At 38.2% G+C, this 19,732-nt stretch overlaps 1 protein-coding gene and 1 pseudogene across 1 annotated transcript in view; both read right to left on the bottom strand.

Moving 5' to 3' along the window:
• PLSCR4 (phospholipid scramblase 4) overlaps positions 1–19,732 on the bottom strand; it is a 45,268-nt gene that overhangs the window by 14,567 nt on the left and 10,969 nt on the right. Inside the window, 3 exon segments of the mRNA XM_045088485.1 lie at positions 6,500–6,610; positions 7,702–7,729; positions 8,307–8,546. Of these exon segments, the coding sequence (XP_044944420.1) occupies positions 6,500–6,610; positions 7,702–7,708 (118 nt within the window). The 5' untranslated portion in view covers positions 7,709–7,729; positions 8,307–8,546.
• Positions 450–934, bottom strand: LOC123394392 (annotated as a pseudogene).

Below are 19,732 nucleotides of genomic sequence, written 5' to 3' on the forward strand. Positions count from 1 at the left end.
ATGAGACTTGTTTTATGGCTTAATCAGTAATCTATCTTGGAGAATGTCCTATGTGCTCTTGAGAAGAAGGTATATTCTGCTGTTGTTGGGTAGAGTGATCTGTGTGTGTCTATGTTTAGTTTGGTGTTTGGAGTATGGTGTTGCTTAGGCTTCTGTTTCCCTTTCAACCTTCTGCTTAATTGTTCTATCCATTACTGTAAGTGGGATAATGCAATTTCCAATTCTTATTTACTGAATTGTCTATTTAACCACTGAATTTGGTATTATATATAATTGTTATGTCTTCTTGATGAATTGACACTTCTATTATTGTAAAATGTTCTTCATCTCTAATAACAATTTTTGCCTTAAGGTATATTTTGTCTGAGGTAAGCATAGCTATTTCACTAATTCTTTTTTTTTTTTTTTTTATCATGAAAAAACTGTAGATTTAGCCAGCTGGACTGAGTTTAGATGATCCCAATTTTGTTGGCAACATCCAAAGCATCATAGTCAGGGGCCAGTCGAACATATGCCTTCTTCTCTCCATCAGGCCTGCTTAAGGTGTTGACCTTGGCTACATCAATGTCATAGAGCTTCTTCACAGCCTGTTTGATCTGGTGCTTGTTGGCCTTGACATCCACAATGAACACAAGTGTGTTGTTGTCTTCTGTTTTCTTCATGGCTGACTCAGTAGTCAGGGGGAACTTGATGATGGCATAGTGGTCAAGCTTGTTTCTCCTGGGGGCGCTCTTTCGAGGGTATCTGGGCTGCCTTCGGAGACGCAGAGTCTTGGGTCGTCGGAACGTAGGTGATGTGCGGATCTTCTTTTTTTTGTGACTGTGGACGCCTTTCAGCACCGCTTTCTTGGCTTTCAAAGCCTTTGCTTTGGCTTCGGCTTTGGGAGGGGCGGGGCTTCCTTCTAAGCTTTCGGCACCATCTTCATAAAAGCTATTTCACTAATTCTTATCAACAATGAAGTTGGAGAAACATTATTCTAATATAGTGTTTTACAATCTGTACATACATTAGTGGTCTGTGAAATCAATTTAATGATTCACAATTAAAATTTACTACACTAGAAAAAATAGAAAAAAATCAAACTGTATTGCCCATATGCTGTTTACTCACTATGCTGAGTATTACTTGATGAAATATTACATTTAGTGTATATATCGTAAATATATATGAATTGTTTTATATAAATATATATATATTTTACTGTGGGTCATAGTAGATTGTCATCAAGAATGTTTGGGGGGGTCACCTGGCTGCTTTAGTCAATACAGCACATGAATCTTGATCTTGGGGTTGTGAGTTTGAGCCCTACACTGGGTGTAGAGTTTACTTTAAAAAAAAAAAAGAAAAAAGAAATAAATAAAGAAAAGAAGTTTGAAAGTCAGGGATTTAAAGAACCTTTTGTTTAGCCAATGTAAAAAAGCCAATATAGAATCCATTTCACTATTCTAAAATGGAAAAGATGGAGAAAAGGTCACAAAACTGTGATGCATAATCACACAGGAGTTTGTTTTCACCATGGTTGAAAACAGTTTTGTTGGAAACAAATCTTACCTAAATATAGGTAAACCTGAGTTTCTTTTTGAAAATTGCTATTTGTTTATAAAATTACTGTTTATAATGTGCGTATGTGCATGTATCTATGTTTTCTTATACTGGGATGTTGGTCCAGAAGACAGCAAAGGGTGTCAGAAGCCGAGATTCACCTCCTGTCTAAGTAAGTGCACGGAAGGGAGCAGCGGGGAAAGCTGTAGCATGGCCTGTGATGCTGAAGCTCCACAAAGGGGTCCTATTTCCCGAAGCAACCCAGGCTCTGGGCCTGCGGCTCTACAGACTGGGAATCTGGTCTCTTTTTATAATCGAAAAGCAATGCCACACAGCTGTGTAGGGTGGGGACTGACACTTCCTGACAAATGTGAACGGTCCACCAGTGGCTGCTTTTTGAAAATGTCACTCCTGCAGAATGGAAAAAGACCTGAGAGAGGGAGTCAGGTGGAGACAATGCTCTCTCTTGGAAAACCCAAAGAACTGGATCCCGGACACCGTGCAGAGCAGGAAGGAGCTCCTATTAAAGAAAGCAAGGTTTACTATATATGACAAAAAAGGTGAGAGTTAATACTTGCTAAGCTGTTAATATGTTTTAGGCACTGTTGTAACTACTTCACATGTATTAAATCTTGTTAACTAAGTATCAACCTCATGTGGTAGGGACTATTATCATTATTATCCTTAACTTACAGTGGAAAAAACAGAGGCACAGGAGGATAAGTAACTTGCTAAAGAATCAATAGTATCAATATGTGACAGAGTCAGAATTAAAACTCAAGCATTCTTACTGCGGGGGCACCTTTAATTAAATTATGCTAATACTGCCTTTAGATCAGAGGCTAGCAGCATCCAAAATAGGACTCTGTGGATGGTCTTGAAACTATAGACTAGAAGAGCAATTATAGCTGGCAGCTGTTTTTATAAGGTGTTAAGTTTTGCGTGCACACACACACGCACGCGTGCACACACACACACACACACCTCCTATAGGATGTCATGGTACAGAAAACATGGCTCAGCAGGTAGAAAGTTGGCTTTGGAAAGAGAAAGCAGTCACCAGCATATAGGTAAAGCAGTGGTCTGGGATCAGCCAATGCTGAGGAAACCAGCCACTACCAGGAGGGGATATTCCCCAAGACTTCCAGAAGTTGTCTGGGATGAGAAATAAAGACAGACAGCACTTCCTTTAAGGCAAATTGGACGGAGGGTCAGATTCCAGTGATTTGGGTATTAAAGGTAAGAGTGGCTTTTGATGCTCATGAAGTCTGGGATATTTTGGTTACTGGTTACATTTTGGTTATCAAAATCCCACTCAGGAGCATATGAATTGTGGAACCCTTTCTTCTAATACTGTCTGAGAACAAAGACATGAAATAAATCAAACATTTGTCTATTTGGAAAACATTCCACAATGCCATTTCAAGGACCAGCTACTGTGTTTGATGCTAGACACAGAAAGATGTAGAAAGATATGTCTGAGGACATTCAGTTCTGCAGAAAACACACAGATTTTTTTTTTTTAAGTGAATGGTTATCATGCGGCAAGTAACTCGTGGGATCAGAGGTAGATTCATAGTGTGTGAGGAGATTAGAGAGGAAAGGAAGGGTGCCCAACCCAGGAAGAGGAGGATGTTAGTGCTAACACTTTAGACCCAGCCAGTGCCTCCACAACAGGCAAAGGTTTTACAGGGAAGGCAGGTGCTCAGTATTGCAAGGGGCAAGGCTACATACTGAGATTTAGCAGACAGGCCAGAAAGGAAGATGGGGAGGGACTGAAGGTTAGGAAAGATCTATACTCTGTGCAAAGAGTAAACTGTATGCCAGTAAAATAGAAAGTGAAGCAACTGGACTTACATTTAGACCCTTCATGAATGGGGTTCAATTAGGCAAGTTAATTACAGGAATAGAGATGGAAGGCAAGTTAATCTGTAATGTAAGGAGTAGTAAGGGGAGCAATAAGAAGGAATATTAAAGAGATGGTCCTGTCTCAGTAACAGACTGGATATGAGGAAAAATTCTCAAGTTCTGAGATAGATCCCTGAAACCTCCAGAGGAGGGAAATAGTAGAGGGTATGTGTATGGTGCAACAGGCCAAAGTTGAATTGCAGACCAACGAATTTGACGTCTAGGGCCCTTCTGGGAGAAGTGGTCTATAGGCAGTTGGAAATGCAAGTTCAGAGCACAGGAAATTGATATGGGTGAGTGCTGATAGATCCTTAAATGGTTAAAAGTAGTAAGTGATCTTACAAAGATCACTCAGGAGAGTGTGTGAAAGGTTAGATAAGTGAATAGGTGGGACAGGGAGACAAGGCAGGGCAGGGGAGTGACCCAACCGTGGGGAATACCAGTTCCTGAGGACAGAGGACATACAGGTCTTGATAGAGACTGAGAGTCAGGAGAGACTAAAGGAAACATAACAGTAACTAGAAACAATGTCAAATTAGAACTACATGAGAAAAAACAAAGACGACAAAAAGCCCTAATGTCTTTAGAACAAATGGAAGAAATTCCATGTTTCAGTTCGTCATGAAGAATATACTTCAGTTCCTTTAAGAACTGTGTTTAAGAGCACCCAAATTAGACTGGAAATCAGATATCCCTGCCCCCTTTTTCTGAAATACTAAAAACAATGCAACTAAAAGTCATATAAATAATCTTAAGAACACTGTTTTATCACTTCAGTGAGTTGCTTAATTCTTAAAATATTAGCCACGTGATTTTAAACATAAAAGTACCTCATATAATAAAAATTGGGGATCATAAATTAGAAAATTATAATTTAGATTATGGGGCTATTCAGTATAGATTATATTTCTAAGAAAAATTATATATATGTTTATGTAATCAAAGGATTTCAATTTCCCTCTTGTGCATTACAGGGCCACAACTGGCATCAATCATCATAAATAAATATATAGTTCAGCCACTAGGTGGCGATCATAGTGAATTTTTTGTTAAAGGTATTTCTAAGGGAAAATTCAGTTCTATGCTCTGCACCATGATGTTTTTCAACTTATATAATCATTTGATTTGAATGATACATCCTATGCTCTTGCTAATTTTTTTGAAACGAGAGGGATAGACTCTTTCCCAGACAAACAGAATATGACTTATAACCAATGTTACTTAGAAACCTCTGTTCTAGGGGCACCTGGGTGGCTCAGTTGGTTAAGCTAAGCGGCTGCCTCTGGCTCAGGTCATGATTCCAGAGTCCTGGGATTGAGCCCCATACTGGGCTCCCTGCTCAGTGGAGAGCCTGCTTCCCCCCCACCTCTGCCTGCTGCTCTGCTTACTTGTGTGTGTGCACACGCTCTCTCTCTCTCTCAAATAAATAAATAAAATCTTTTAAAAAAAATTTCTGTTCTAGTGGAATCTAGATTCTTGTATATAGATGATCCATGAATATAAGATAGATTATGTGGATCATGTTGACAGTCACTGAAGTAAATTTAGAGAAATGGTCAAATACAGTGTGATTATAATTTAGGACTGTTTAGACCTTGGATTTAGCAGGAGTTGAGCCAATAATGAGGACCAGAAATGCATATGTATGGGAAAAGGGAGAAAGGAAGCCCTGCTGTTTTCAGAAAACACTGCAAAGGCAGAGGTTAACTGAGTTCTGCGGATCTTATGTGTAGAGGCAAAACAACATTTTTACCATTATCTTGTGAGTACCGGGGCTTTTTCTCCTCTTTCACAGACTAACTCAATGGTTTCCACCTCTAAATATACACTTAACTATCTATTTAGAGAAATGTTGCTACACCTTATCTATCATTTTCTAGGCCACTAAAATGTATTTGCATACAACCCTGGTTATTTCCTTCCTTACTTCAAAAGTCAGTGTATTTCTAATTTTAAAAATTTTACACATTGCCTACTTTTCAAATTTTCACTACCTTTATGAGTATCCATTTCACTGCATCACCACCAGTAGTGCATTCAGACTTATAAAAATATTTGTATAACTCCTTAATCAGCACTCAAGACCATTCACCTCCATTTCTCCCTTGAATGTCTCTTACCAGATTTTCATGACCTTGGGCTTTTTCTTTTTCTTCTTCTTCTTCTTCTTCTTTTTTTTTTTTTTTAAGTTTAAATTCAATTAATTAACAGATAGTGTATTATTAGTTTCAGAGGTAGAGGTCAGTGATTCATCAGTCTTATATATTACCCATTGCTCAAAACATCACGTGCCCCCTCAATGTCCATCAATGAGTTACCCCTCATTCCCCCACTAAACCTGTGGTTTTGTGTATACAACTCCTTCTGCCAGGGGTGAGGGGTTGTTGGAGGGAAGGGGGTGGGAGGTGGGGTGCTTGAGGGGTAGAGAAGGAAAAAAATGAAACAAGATGGGATTGGGAGGGAGACAAACCATAAGAGACTCTTAATCTCAGGAAACCAGCTGAGGGTTGCTGGGAAGTGGGGGAGAGGGATAGGGTGGTTGGGTGATGGACAGCAGGGAGGGTCTGTGCTATGGTGAGTGCTGTGAAGTGTGTAAGCCTGATGATTCACAGACCTGTACCCCTGGGACAAATAATACATTATATGTTAATAAAAATAATTAAAAAAAATACAGTTCCTTCTGCCAGAAAGAAGTCCCTTCCTCCTTTTCTTTGAGTGAGAAACTCCTTATCAAGCCAGAAAAATCTCACTTCCTCAGTTATATCTTCTCGCAAATCCCTGGTGGAGTCACTTACTGTCATCTTGGCCCTACAACATTCTCTTCATATTTTCATTATAGTGAAGAGAATGCCATCAGTGTTTGTTTAACTTCCTTCCTCAGTAGCCTACAAATATCTTCTAATGGATTTCTAGTAAATTACTTGGCATCCTGGAGGCATTCAGTATTTATTTACTAAATCATTCAATTACACTAACTTTTAAAAGCAATCTTAACTATTAGCATGGTTTTCTGGAGAGAAGAAATAATCTTTCTGATTATTCAACCCACCTGGTATAAAATGGGAATTGTAGTCTGGAGGAGCATCAGGCCTTGGATCAGGAGATTTGATCTGATTCTCCGTTTCATCTGTAGGTTGTTCCGGGGCTGTGGGGACCACACCTTGGGGGGATAGGTAAAGGGACATAATTCACAATGGAAGTGATAATGTGATAAGAGAATATATTCATTTTTTTCTTATCAAGGAATATAAATAATATGAAATACACATATTTTTAAAAGATACATAATTCATCATGTATATAGGCTAATTATATTAACCTATTAATATATATTGATGAATTTTCAGGCTGAATATAGGTTTAAAAAACTAAGAAATTATTTATATTGTGCTATGATCAAAGCAATACACTTTCATGCTAGTGGTTCAGATGACTTCCTGCTGATTCCTACCTACATAAACTCTTCAGCTCAGGTCATGATCCCAGAGTCCTGGGATCAAGCCCCACATCAGGCTCCCTGCTCAGTGGGAAGCCTGCTTCTCCTTCTCCATCTCCCACTCCTCCTGCTTATGTTCCCCCTCTCTCTGAGTCTCTGTCAAATAAATAAATAAAATATTTAAAACAAACAAACAAAGAAAAACACAGTGGTGCCACATAGAACTCAGTTAGAGGCAGTTTAATCTACCTCTCCAGTGAAAGGGATCTCGGTCACTGTAATGGCTGCAAGAAAGGGACTGAACTCAATTTCCATGATGCTATCTCGTCCCCTTGTTGAGATCAGAGACATGTCTCCATGTACTCACTATAAGGAAAAATTCTGATTCTCTTAACTGATTTTTATCTCTGAAAAACACAGATCCCACAAATGTGGCGTTTCTTTCCCATCATCTCTTGCACTGCTTGAAAAGGCAAGACCTGACTCTGAGTCCTTCTCTCAGTGAGCAGGCTGTCATCACAGGCTTCTTACTTCTCCTGTCCCGCTTTGCAGACTTACCTTCTTACTTTTTCCTTTACTTAATTCTCCTCACATACTTTAGAGATCTTTTAGTACGTGTGTGCCAACATAATTCCCTCTTAATCCTTTTCCATTAAAGATAGAAATGTTCATATATATAAATATATACATATATGGTTTCTCCAAATGCTAAACAATAAAAACTAACTTCAAAAGGATATAAAACTCCAATTTTTACAGAAAATATCACAAAATTCATAAATAAAGCCTACTGAAATTTGTTCATAAAATCTTACCTGACATTTTGGAGAATTCCACCTCGTCCTGAAAAATAAAACATTTTAATACCTTAGATAGATATATATGGTTACTATTATTACTTAGTGATACATGTAAGATTCTGTAATCTTTTTAGCTGCTAGTTGCCTTTCATTCATTCCTTCATTATGTCAATAAATACTTACTGAGCACTTATTAGGTATCAGGCACCAATACAGATGTTGAAAATACAGTAATAAACCAGAAAAATAGGTGCCCGTTAAGCTAGAGATTTTAATTTAGAGGCATGAGATTAAAAACACATTAACAAATATTTAAGATTGAATCTACATTCTACAGTTATAAAGAAAACAAAGTGAAAAGTTGAGGAAAGACATGGATGGGGTCCCGGGAGGCTCAGGGAAAGCCTCTCTGGGGCGTAAACTTTGAGCTGTTTGAACGAGGAGAGGAGGCACTATACTACAGATGCAGGAAGGGAGTTCTAGGAAAATAGGCAACATGTGCAAAGGCCCTGAGATGGCACTGAGCTTGGGATGCTCAAGGGTGAGGAAGACGTCAGATGTGACTGGGACCCAGGGAGCGAAGAGAAGAGAGTGAAGAGATGGAGACAAGGTGATCATACCTGAAGACCGAGGCAAAATGTTTGGGATTTGCTGTAACTGCAGCTGGGCAGTCTTCGGAGGACTTGAATCAGTGGGGAGATGAGAGCTGATTTATACTTTCTCTTGAGGGAGCACAAGTGGAAGTACACAGTGAGGATGGGATGGCAGCCGTAATCCCGGTGAGACCGAAGCTGGCTTAGACCGGGGAGGTCACCCTGGAGAGGTCCACGTGTGGTCAGGAGCAGAAGCTACAGGAGCTGCTGATGGACCAAGGGAAAGAGAAGAGTCAAGGATGAGGGTCGGGTTTTCAGGCCAGTGTACTGGAGCTGATGATAGTGCTGGAGAGGAAGATGGTGGGGAAATGGTAGGGATGGGGGAGGGTGGGAATCAAAAGCTCAAAATAGGCATGTTTTGTTTAAGAAGAGGCCAGAAGAAGTATATTTTATTTTATTTAAATAGACAGAATATATATATGTAAACATTATGAGTGTAACTCAAGAGAAGTAAACCAGAGGTTGAGATGAGATTTGAAACAAGGGGTGGGGGAGAGATTTCATGATTTCATTCAAGACTGAAAAAAAGTTATCATCAAGAAAGGAATTTTAGGATTTCTGAGTTCTGGATGATAACAATGAGCAACATCAACTAAGGCTATAATTTAGTAAATGCTTATCTAATGTCAGGCAACAGGTTGAATATTTTCCATACCTTAAATTACATGATTTCTCTCATATATAAATAGCCAACCTTGCTAAAATCAAGTAATTCTAAATTCAAAGTTTCTTTCAGACTTTCTTTCCACTGTGTCATCCTGCTTATCAGATTACAAAATAGGGTCGCTTGTGGAGTCTGAGCTGAGTAGAAAGTCACCAATACAGATGAGGTGTGTCAAAGAAACTTCAGATTACCATATAAGATAGTAGTCAATATGGATACTGAGTTGACTCAATGACCACCACCACGACATAAGCCAGTATGTAGATTTCCAACTAAAATGACTGTCTGGCCAAGCACCGATCAGTACCCCACCAGTCCCGTAACATTTCCACTCATTTCTGGAACTAGAGCTGGTTGTACAAGTCCTATGTATTCTGGAGTGAAGAGTGCTCCTGGGTGGCTTGGATGGTTAACCCTCTGCCTTGGGCTGAGGTCATGATCTCCAGGTTTGAGATGGAGCCCATGACAGACTCCCTGCTCAGTGGGGAGTCTGCTTCTCCCTCTCCCTCTGCTTGTGCTCTCTTTGTCTCTTTCTCTCTGAAATGAATAAATAAAATCTTGAAAAACAAAAAAAGTATTCTGGGGCACATCAGAAAGTCGGATCAAACTGCAAGTCAATCAAAGGAGTACAAGGAATGGATCCTACGCCTTCAATGATGGTAATCTCTGGTGTTTAGAAATGAAGGTTTCTAGAACCTTAAATCCTGGACACTCTTAGGAATACACCCTCAAGTGACTCTTGTACATGTATACAGAAGATACGCCGACACACTGTTCATATTAAAAGATTCCAGGAAACAAACTGGGGGTTACAGAAAGGAGGGGGATGAGGAAGGGTTGGGCTAAATGGGTGATGCATATTAAGAGGGGCACATGTTGTGATGAGTACTGGGTGTTACACGCCACTAATGAATCATTGAACACCACAGAAAAAACTTATGATGTATTATATACTGGATAACTGAACATAATTAAAAACATTTTAAAAGATTTTAAAAAAAGAAACTAAAAATATTCCCAATGTCCATCAATGGTACATTGAACAAGTAAATTCTGGTACATACCTATGATGCAAGTGAATACCATAGTGAAAACAAATTATAGCCATGCACATCAAGAGAGATGAAACTCAAAATTACAACACTAAACAAAAAGGTAAAAACAAGTCATTGGAGAACACATATTATCCTTTAAGAATGTCCAAATGCAGGAAAATGAAACAGAACATTTTTTTCTGATATATACATGGGGGAAACTTTTTTAAAAATTAAGGAATAACACAAAATTCAGGAAAATGGGTACATGTGGAGATAGGGTGTGGGGCAAGTGTTTTGTCATGGCCCCCAAGAGCTTGAAGTTTCTCCTAATGTATAGTTTACAGGGTGGTGGGTTCTCAATAGTCTTTAAAAGGTACATATATGTTAAAGATGCATATTTATGTGTCTGACATGATTTCACGATACAAAAGAACTGTTTGACAATTCCATGTTATGTGTAACTTTCTAACTAATAAATATCTGTTATTCTTCTCTACATTAATCCTGGGAACAATGAAGAAACCATGATGGAAACTTGTTAGAACAGATGATTTAGTGCCTTCGTGAAGAGGAAATTTTCCACCCATGCGCCCTTCACTACTCAACTATCTACATTGGCAAATGGTAGAGTATAATGTAAAAGTGGCACATGTGAACAACTGTTTTATTTAGGGAAACATAGAGGTTTGAATATTTTTATGTTCAAGGTAAACACTTGAAGAAGTACAGATATCTGGACCCTAAATGTGAGGTAGTACAGCTGGGGTCCAGGCCTGGAAATCTGTACTTTCAATATAACCCCCGTGTTCAGGCATGTTTGAGGCTGATCTCATGTAGAGAAAAATAACAGTCCTCAACCATGCCAGGCAAAGCTTTTCAAATCTGATTTAAGTGATTGAGTAACAACTTGAAAAAATATACCAAACTTTAAATTTAAAAAAAATTATAAAAATGTTTTAAAAAGCAATGAACATCAAAGTAAAATATACCTACACGTTGCTGCACAGGCTGCAGGTGTTTGTAGGATTTGTTTCCCTCCCCCTCTCCTTTGAGGTAATGGTTTCTTTTCCTTTCCCACCTCAAATTCTCTTCCCTTGGTTATAAAGTTTACCATATAGTTTTATCCAAAACGTTACATAAGGCAGGATAATTTCCAGCTGGTACAAGCATGAATGCTGTAACTTAATCCTCCCTTAACATCCAATAGATTGTTTTCAGATTTCCCAATCACTCAGCAAGGACAGAAAGTGCCATAGGTCGAAAAGGGACTGGGTTTTGGCTTTACGACAGATGGAATTCAGATTCGAAAACTGAACTGAGTCTCCACAACAAGTTAGCATGGTATGGTTCCAAGAGCTCTTAATTTCAAAAGTCTTCTGCATTTTTAGAGCTTAAGCTGCATACAGGGGAATCTAAGCCAACTGGAACCTAATAAAGAGGGAAAGGAGACATGAGCTGGAGAGGATGAGGCTGGTGAAGCTGTGGTCTGCTGCTTTGCAAGGCAGCCCGACACCGTAAATTGCATTCCACAGCAAGAGAGCATTTACATGGGGAGGCCCCTGGCTGCTTCCAACACTGCAGCTGTGCTGTATCTCGCTCTTCGATTCCACTCCTGTAAACAGTGACGTGCTAGCGAAGTTCAGTGAAACCAGACTCTAGAGCCACACCATGGATATTTGAAACTTCAATCACGAAACTGAGAATGGTCAGTTTTTTGGAGTTTGAGTATTTACTGGAATGTGTCCTGGCCTCTTGGCAAGGGGACTTTTGGACATGTGATAATCTTGAAATTTTCTAGGCAGAAGTCTTGGGGATCTGCATATGCAAACTAAAACCTTGGACTTTGCATGTTTCCAGTGCCTTCCACAGTGAGAGGACAGAAAAGAAAGCAGGAGGTCACTGTACAATTCCTCTGCTTCTGACAAGAAAAACAGCTAGGTCCTGTAAAGTCCTAGTCCGTCTACCACAACTGGCCATTTGGGTTTAACATGGAACTGCTAGGAGATGATATCCTTTGTACAGAAGGTGGAATACTTGGAGGAGGGCATACTTGGTGGCTGGCAGGTGATGTATGCCAGGTAGTATGAACAGTGGCTCAGATACACGGATCCCAGGTATCCCTAAAGGCTGTGTGACATGGGAGTGACTGTTCTGCTACTGGGTTATCTGCTGTGTCATGGGCAGCATAATACACATTCTGGATCATGACAGACCACAGGACAACATACTTTACATACTTCACAGAACTGTTGTAAAGATTGACATGGTACATTCAGAGAGCACTTTCATTTTTTTTAATTTTAATTTAATTTTATTTTAAAGAATTTATTTTATTTATTTGACAGAAAGGGAGAGCACAAGCAGGCAGAGAGGCAGGCAGAGGCAGAGGGAAAAGCAGACTCACTGCTTCTCTTTGAGCAGAGAGCCCCAAGTGGGGCTTGATCCCAAGACTCTGGGATCATGACCTGAGCCCAAAGGCAGACGCTTAACTGACTGAGCCACCCAGGTGTCCCCAACCCCCCACTGCACTTTTAAAACAGTGCCTGGCACACAGCAAAACCTGAACAAGCACGCACTATTACTATAAGTTCACCAGGTAAAATAAACCAGCTGGTAAAGAGACCAAGAATAAATGTCTGTCTTCAAGTGTCGCATAAAAAAGAGCTGTTTGCCGTTCAGCCATTTAACAGGCATCACTAAGCATCCCTGTGAAGACTTCATCCTGGGTTTCAAGCTGACATCAATAACTCCTCACTGTCTACCAGCAGTGAGTATCGTTCTAGCAGACATGATTTTAGAAGTGCTGTTGGTAATGAGTTTCAAACTGGAAAGAAATAGGAGAAAGAAAATGGAGGCGTTGCTGGAGGGCTTTTTCCTATTCATAGCTAAATGAAAGACACATGAGTTAGAGCACTTCTTACATGTCTACAGGATTTGTTTTTAGATTTTAGTAGGAGTGATATTAATTATGTTATTCAGATGAATGGATTTATCTAGTAATGGACTTTAAAAATTGCAGACAATTATAGCTACATTAAAGATACCTCCTAAAAATTACAATATTCATTACCTCTCCAAGATATAAATATTGAGGTTATTTTTTAAGTTATTCTGCATTATGAAATACTGAGTATTTATATTAGTGTAGCACTTCATGGCATATTTTCAAATGAGATAATATATAGGTAATATTACATTTGGTTTATTTGAAAGCCTTGATGAAACTCTTAATAAATGTAAATGTTGGTATTTTTCAAGCACACTTTATAAACCTCTTATTTCACAAGAATCCATGCTAGGTAAATATAAGTTAATGTGCTAATAGTCCTAGGATTGTATACATGCCTTGCTTAAAAAATATTTATTAGGTAGGATTTTATTAATCTCTCATATATTAATCATTTCTTCCATTTTCATAGGAAGCGATGGCTACTCAATTTCAGTGGTTACATGTAACTCAGTGTTACTGTATATGGAAGATTTTGTCTAGCCTTTGTCCCAGGCTCTGGGGAGAAACTTCTGAACCCTTGGAATTTTCCAAGTGATGGGAGTGCCTTTATTAATCATGGTGGGCCCTTGGATCACCCCTCAATTTATGCTAAGGAGATGTCACAGGTTGGGGGCTGATCACGCCAAAAGATCACCATGTGAACTAAGAAGGTGATATTTTAGGGCACCTGGGTAGCTCAGTGGGTTGGGCCTCTGCCTTCGCCCAGGTCATGAACTCAGGGTCCTGGGATCAAGCCCCACATTGGGCTCTCTGCGCAGCAGGGAGCTTGCTTCCCCTACCTCTCTGCCTGCCTCTCTGCCTACTTGTGATCTCTGTCAAATATATAAATAAAATCTTAAAAAAAAAAAAAAAGAGGGTGATATTTTGAGCTATGTTATATTTTACTTATCTCTTAACCTCTGGGGAGATGAGAGTGGCTGGAGACTTAGTTCAACAACTTGGTTAACAAGTCAAGTAACCATGCCTATGTAGTGAAACCCCAATAAAAACTCTGGCCAATGAAGCTTGAGTGAGCTTCTGGATGGTCAACACATCAGTATGTTGGGAAGGGAAGCTTTCTGACTCCACAGAAAAGAGGCATGAAAGTTTCAAATATGAAATCCTACCAGATCTTACCCAACATGTCTCTTTTCTTGACTGGTCCTGATTTTAACATAATAAAACCTGCACTGTAAATGTAGTACTTAGAATTCTTTGAGTCATTCTAGTGAATGATCAAATCTGAGAGCATGATGAGAACCCCCACATTTGTAGCCAGTTGCTCAGAAATGTGGGTGACCTGGGGATCCCTGAAACTTATGGCTGGTATCTTCAGTGGTAGCAGTCTTACTGGGGACTGAATCTTTAAACTTGTGGAGTCTGTGCTAATTTTGGGTGGTTAGTGCTTAGATTTTTGAAAGAGTTGCTAAACTATTACAAATAGAGGTACAGATATATATTTCTCATCACAACACTAAAACATCGTCATTTGTAAAACATCGGTGAGTATAAAGAAATGAACATAACTCTTAAACCAACTTCCAAAAATAACTATTCTTAAAATATTGGTGTCCTGTGAGTGTATATGTATGCATGACTTGTATATGTGTGAATGCATGGGGGGTTTTATAATAAATATTAGAAATACTGTGAACTAACAAATGTATGTGTTTAAATGCACGGTACCAAAGACTATCTTCACTTATTCAAACTATTGTTCACACCTTTCTAGTACTGTGACTAATATTATAAAATTTCCATTTACATAAAGGTTGGTACACACACCTTATAATTAAATAATTTAAGAAGGATTTGTGTTCTATAGGTGAATGTTTTTACAACTTAGGGAACAGTCTGCCAAATTATTTTCTTTCTAGCAAGGCTCCTTCAGTTTTAAACCCAAATCATGGGAGTGACCATCTCAGTGTTAATACATATTACCTCCCTTTAAACTTGGCCAATTTGCTAAGTGAAAAATTTCTTTTGTATTACCATGCTATTAAACACAATTCTTAATTCAATAAATATTAAAAATACTGTGTTTCCTCAAAGAGAAATTTTAACTGATATGGTCCCGTACAGATCTTAGAGAATCACTCATGTGAAAATATTACAAAATAGCAGGTACTCACACCTGTATGGAAGGAACTTTCATTTACGCATTCAAAAGGATTGTTGATTCTTCTTTTTCTAAGTGACCCTTTAAATATCTCTTGGTAATTAAAACATAAAACTTTTATTCACTTCTTTGAATGAGGCAAGACAAAGACAAATGGAAATTTGAAGGATGCCGAGAGAAAGAGCCCCCAATATTGGAGGTTTAAAGGCAACAGGTGCATTGTGTTTCTATTTCACTTGCTTATGGATTCTGGATTGAATATTAAAATAGCTCTACCCTTCTGAAAGAAAATCCAAATTAACACACATGTTCAGGGGTTGCCTCTTGGAAATCACTGCTGGTGAACAGACTAATTCAAACCAGATTTGACTGGACCATCCAAAAATATGGCTGCTAAGTCTCCCTAAATCTTACACATTTAGACTTTAATTATATTTTTTGCAGTAAATTCACTAAACTTATTATGTGTTCCTTTGCTTTTTTTTTTTTTTTTTTTTTTTTTACCTTTTTAAATCTCCCATTAATGGATGAAAAAGGCTGGGATGTCCAAGAACTGATTATTATTTTTATGGCTAATATACCAAATCAAAATCTAATTATTGATTATCTCTTCTTTCTTTAAATTGTATTTAAAGAAAGATCTTTAAATACAGATCTTTAAAGATCTCTTTACAGGCAGTATACAGATAGTAATTTCATAAAAAGCTTTATGAGAGGTACTATAATATAGGTGGAAACTGAGGCACAAAAATGCTATTTGAAGTCTTTTCCCCAGGGTTGCACAGCCATTAAGAAGTACTGTCAGCAAGTGGCCAGTAATCCAGTGCCCCCCAGGCTACAGCACGTTGCTGCTACACCCGTGCCTCCTTCTTATCCATAACTTCAGCCGCACCAGAACTCTTCTGGTGAACCCTACCTCTGCAGTAGGGTGGATGGAATGTAGAAACAAGAGAAAAATAAATACAATCTAATGAGCTACTTTTCCCTGTTTCTGGTGATAGACAGTAAAATTAACAGGCAGAAACAACTAGTTCAAATATGCTTCTTTTTGAATATGAAATTCATTTCATACATGGGTGGGTGCGGTCTTTGAAATGTTCTTACAGTAATGGTGATACATTTATATTAATCCATCTATTTTGGCTCAGCTAAAGTTCTGTGGATTATAAATACACTAATTCATATGTGTGATTACCAAGGATAATGTTAGCTATAAATGTGAAACTCAGTTTACTTACTTAACTGAATATGATAAGTGAAGAATTCATTTCGCACAAAAAATTCGGCAGTAAGATGTCTCATGACATAAATAAAGCCAAGGAAGATAATGCTCCCTGCGAAACTGGCGCAAGGGGAGATCATGTTTCTAAAAGGAAGTTCTGGGGTCTCAGCTATTCTACTGTGGCCCAAGAGACTCGATGGACCAAAAAGAAAACACTTTCTGTTTTGGAGGTGGTGCCATGTGGTGGAGAGTGAAGAAAAGCAGGTAGACTAGTTGAGAGTGAGCCTCCTGGTAAGGAAGCTTAGAGAGAACACAGAGAGAAAGTTAGCAGGAATCACAGCATAAACAGTTTTGGAAAGACAAGGGCTTTAAAGAGGATTAAATTTTGGTGGAAGCCCTAACTAGAAGGTAAGTTTCCTAAAGGAAGAAATTTTTACTTATATTAATTCCCTACATATTCTGGATCATGACAGATCACAGGGTAACATACTTTACATGCATCAGTTCCTCTGGATTAAAAAGAAAAGGCTGTTGTGTATTCTAAATAAATTTAGAATTAAATTAAATTTCTTTATGTAAGGGCTTTTTGAATGTTAGCTGATCCACATGGAGATAGTTCCCTTAATATGCATATTTTTGTCACTTTTGCATTAGTCTGTATTATTACATTGTTCTCATAAATTATAAAATGTAATTCTCTTGGCCACATACTACTTCTACAATGCTGCTACATAGAAACAACTGAAAATGGTAAGTTTTCATACTACTTACCTACACTGTATATATATATTGTATACTTACATCTATTTATATGTTATTTAAATACTTAAATATATCATAATACTAAACCACAGAGCTGGAAATAAGCAAACCAGTCATGTTTCCAAATTCTCAAACAGATAAGCCATCATTACATTCCAATGTAAAACAAACTGGAATGAGGCCAAATAGAAAACATGATTCTTTTTAATTGAAAAATGTTTATACTTTTTAGAGGAAATTTAGGGTTCTATTTAAAGAAGCAGTTAGCTGTAGAGAACTGTGAGGTTACCACTGATTAATTAAGACCCCAAATAAACCCATATAATATATTTAAAACAGTTTCACTAGGTTACAATTTTAGATATAATTTACTAATTATCTAGGAGGTGTCAGGAACTTTGTATATTTTGAGTGAAGTGGATATTATGACTTCCATTACACAGGTAAGGAAAGAGACTCTCAGAGTTTAAATAACCTGTTCAAGGTCAGTTTTATGACCTGGGGAAACTATGGTTTCAAATACCCTCATCAGAGGCCAGACTACTTTTCTAAATCCCACTGAAAAGTGTCTCTCCTATCCCACCACCCTCACATTGCCTTCAAATTGCCCAACTCTCCTGCTACTACACTCTATAATATGAAAATAGGCCCTTCTACTGAGCTCCCTTTCACCTCCCATTTTATAAGGTTTGGGGAATATATGTATCATTTAGAAAGAAATTCTGAGCCCAGAGAAAAAAATTTGTAACAGATCACCTGTTTCAGTTCTGGGTAAGATGTAGTAAACCTATTGTACCCTATCTCTCCCAACGAATGCCATGAATTAGCCCAGACAGAAGGATTAGGCAGCTATTTGAAGACTCTAGAAATGCCATGCAAGAGCATGGGAGAAGGCCAAACTAGAATCAGGTTCCTAATCTTCTTCTGGTATCCCTGCCCTGACAGGTTTTAAGGCAGTCTAAAACACGGTAGGTACGGTAGGCACCGGGGCAGAGAAAACTCCAGAGGAAGCAGGGGGTAGGGGAATTCCTGAAGTTCAGAAAGAGAGAGTTTCTCAATATTTTTTCTTTTTCTCACTTTCTCATGTCCCAAATCCTGGAAATTCCACTGTGGAGAAAGGAGTGATTGTATCCAAGGAGGCTCAGAGATGCCTAGGGGAATCTTCCTCTTGATATAAGGAGCTGTGGTCCCAAAAGGATGGGGAGAAACTCTTCCCTTTGTTTCTTTTTTCTCTCTGTCCTCCTATAACTGGATCTCGTATACAAATTCATTTGTGGGAAGTACACAGCAACAAAAAAGTAAATAAAACTTTTTTTTTTTTTTTCTGGCCCAAGAATTGAAAAGGGGAGGCCCAGAAAGCTAATAAGGAGATTAGAGTGAAGAAGAAGCTTCAGAAAGTGTCCTAGTAAAGTTATTTATAAACTTCTGGGTTCATCCCTAAGTGATGCATGCATGAATCTGATCTTAACAAAAACTTTGAGAACTGAAGGGAGACCACAGTCCAGGTGTCAGATTGGCTGCTGGACTGCAAAAGAGACTAAACAGCATGACCAATGTTTCATAAAAATGAAAACTGACATTCAAATCACAACATACAGAAGTCTGGCAGAACCTATGGCCTGAACCCAAAGGAGTCAACTGCCTGACAAAACAATGAGAAAATCAATTTCCTGCATAGCCTCTAAATAAGACTCTGAATCTTTAAACATAATATTCAAAATACAATATCTAGGATACAGTACATATGTACAAAAGACCATAAAGGTCTCAAATCATGTGTTGAGAGCCACCACTAAAAGCACTACTCAAAAGGTATAATCCAGAACAAATAACAGATTCAATACTATTAAAAGACTGAATTGCTGAAAAAAAAAAAAGCTAGGAAATGAGACACAGAAGAATGAAAAAGAAAACAAGCAAATATAAATTCAAACACAGCAATAGTTACATTAAATATAATGTAGTAAACATATTGAAAAAGAGACATATATTATCAAAATCGATAAATGGATTTTTTAAAATGATCCAATAACATGCTCTCTAAAAGAAATTTATTCAAATGTAATGATAAAATAGACTAAAAGGAAAAAGAAAAGACATATCAAGCAAACATGTAAAAGAAAGATGGAATGTTAAGACAAACTGAAAACAAGTAGCAGCTGAGTTTCCATCAGTAGATGAATGGATGGAGAAGATGTGATAAGTGCGTGCATGCGTGCACGTGTGCACACACAGGTGTGGCACAAGAATATTATGCAGCCATAAAAAAGGATGAGCTCTTGCCATTTGCAACAACATGGATGAACCTGGAAGGTATGATGCTAAGTGAAATATGTCAGACTGAGAAAAATGAAAACCATATGATTTCACTCATGTAAAATCTAAAAAACAGAACAAATTAACGAAAAGCAAAAATCATACCTATAAATACAGAGAACTGACGGCTGCCAGAGGGAAGGGGGTTGGGGGATGGGCAGAAATGGGTGTGGTGGAGTGGGAAATACAGGCTTCCAGTTATGGAATGCATAGGTCACAGGAATAAAGGTACAGCATAAGGATATATAGCCAATGATATTGCAATAGAGGTGTATGGTGACAGA

This window comes from Mustela putorius, unplaced genomic scaffold, assembly GCF_011764305.1.
Source record: "Mustela putorius furo isolate JIRA1106 unplaced genomic scaffold, ASM1176430v1.1 tig00003834_pilon_pilon_pilon, whole genome shotgun sequence".
NCBI classification, from domain to species: Eukaryota; Metazoa; Chordata; class Mammalia; order Carnivora; family Mustelidae; genus Mustela; species Mustela putorius.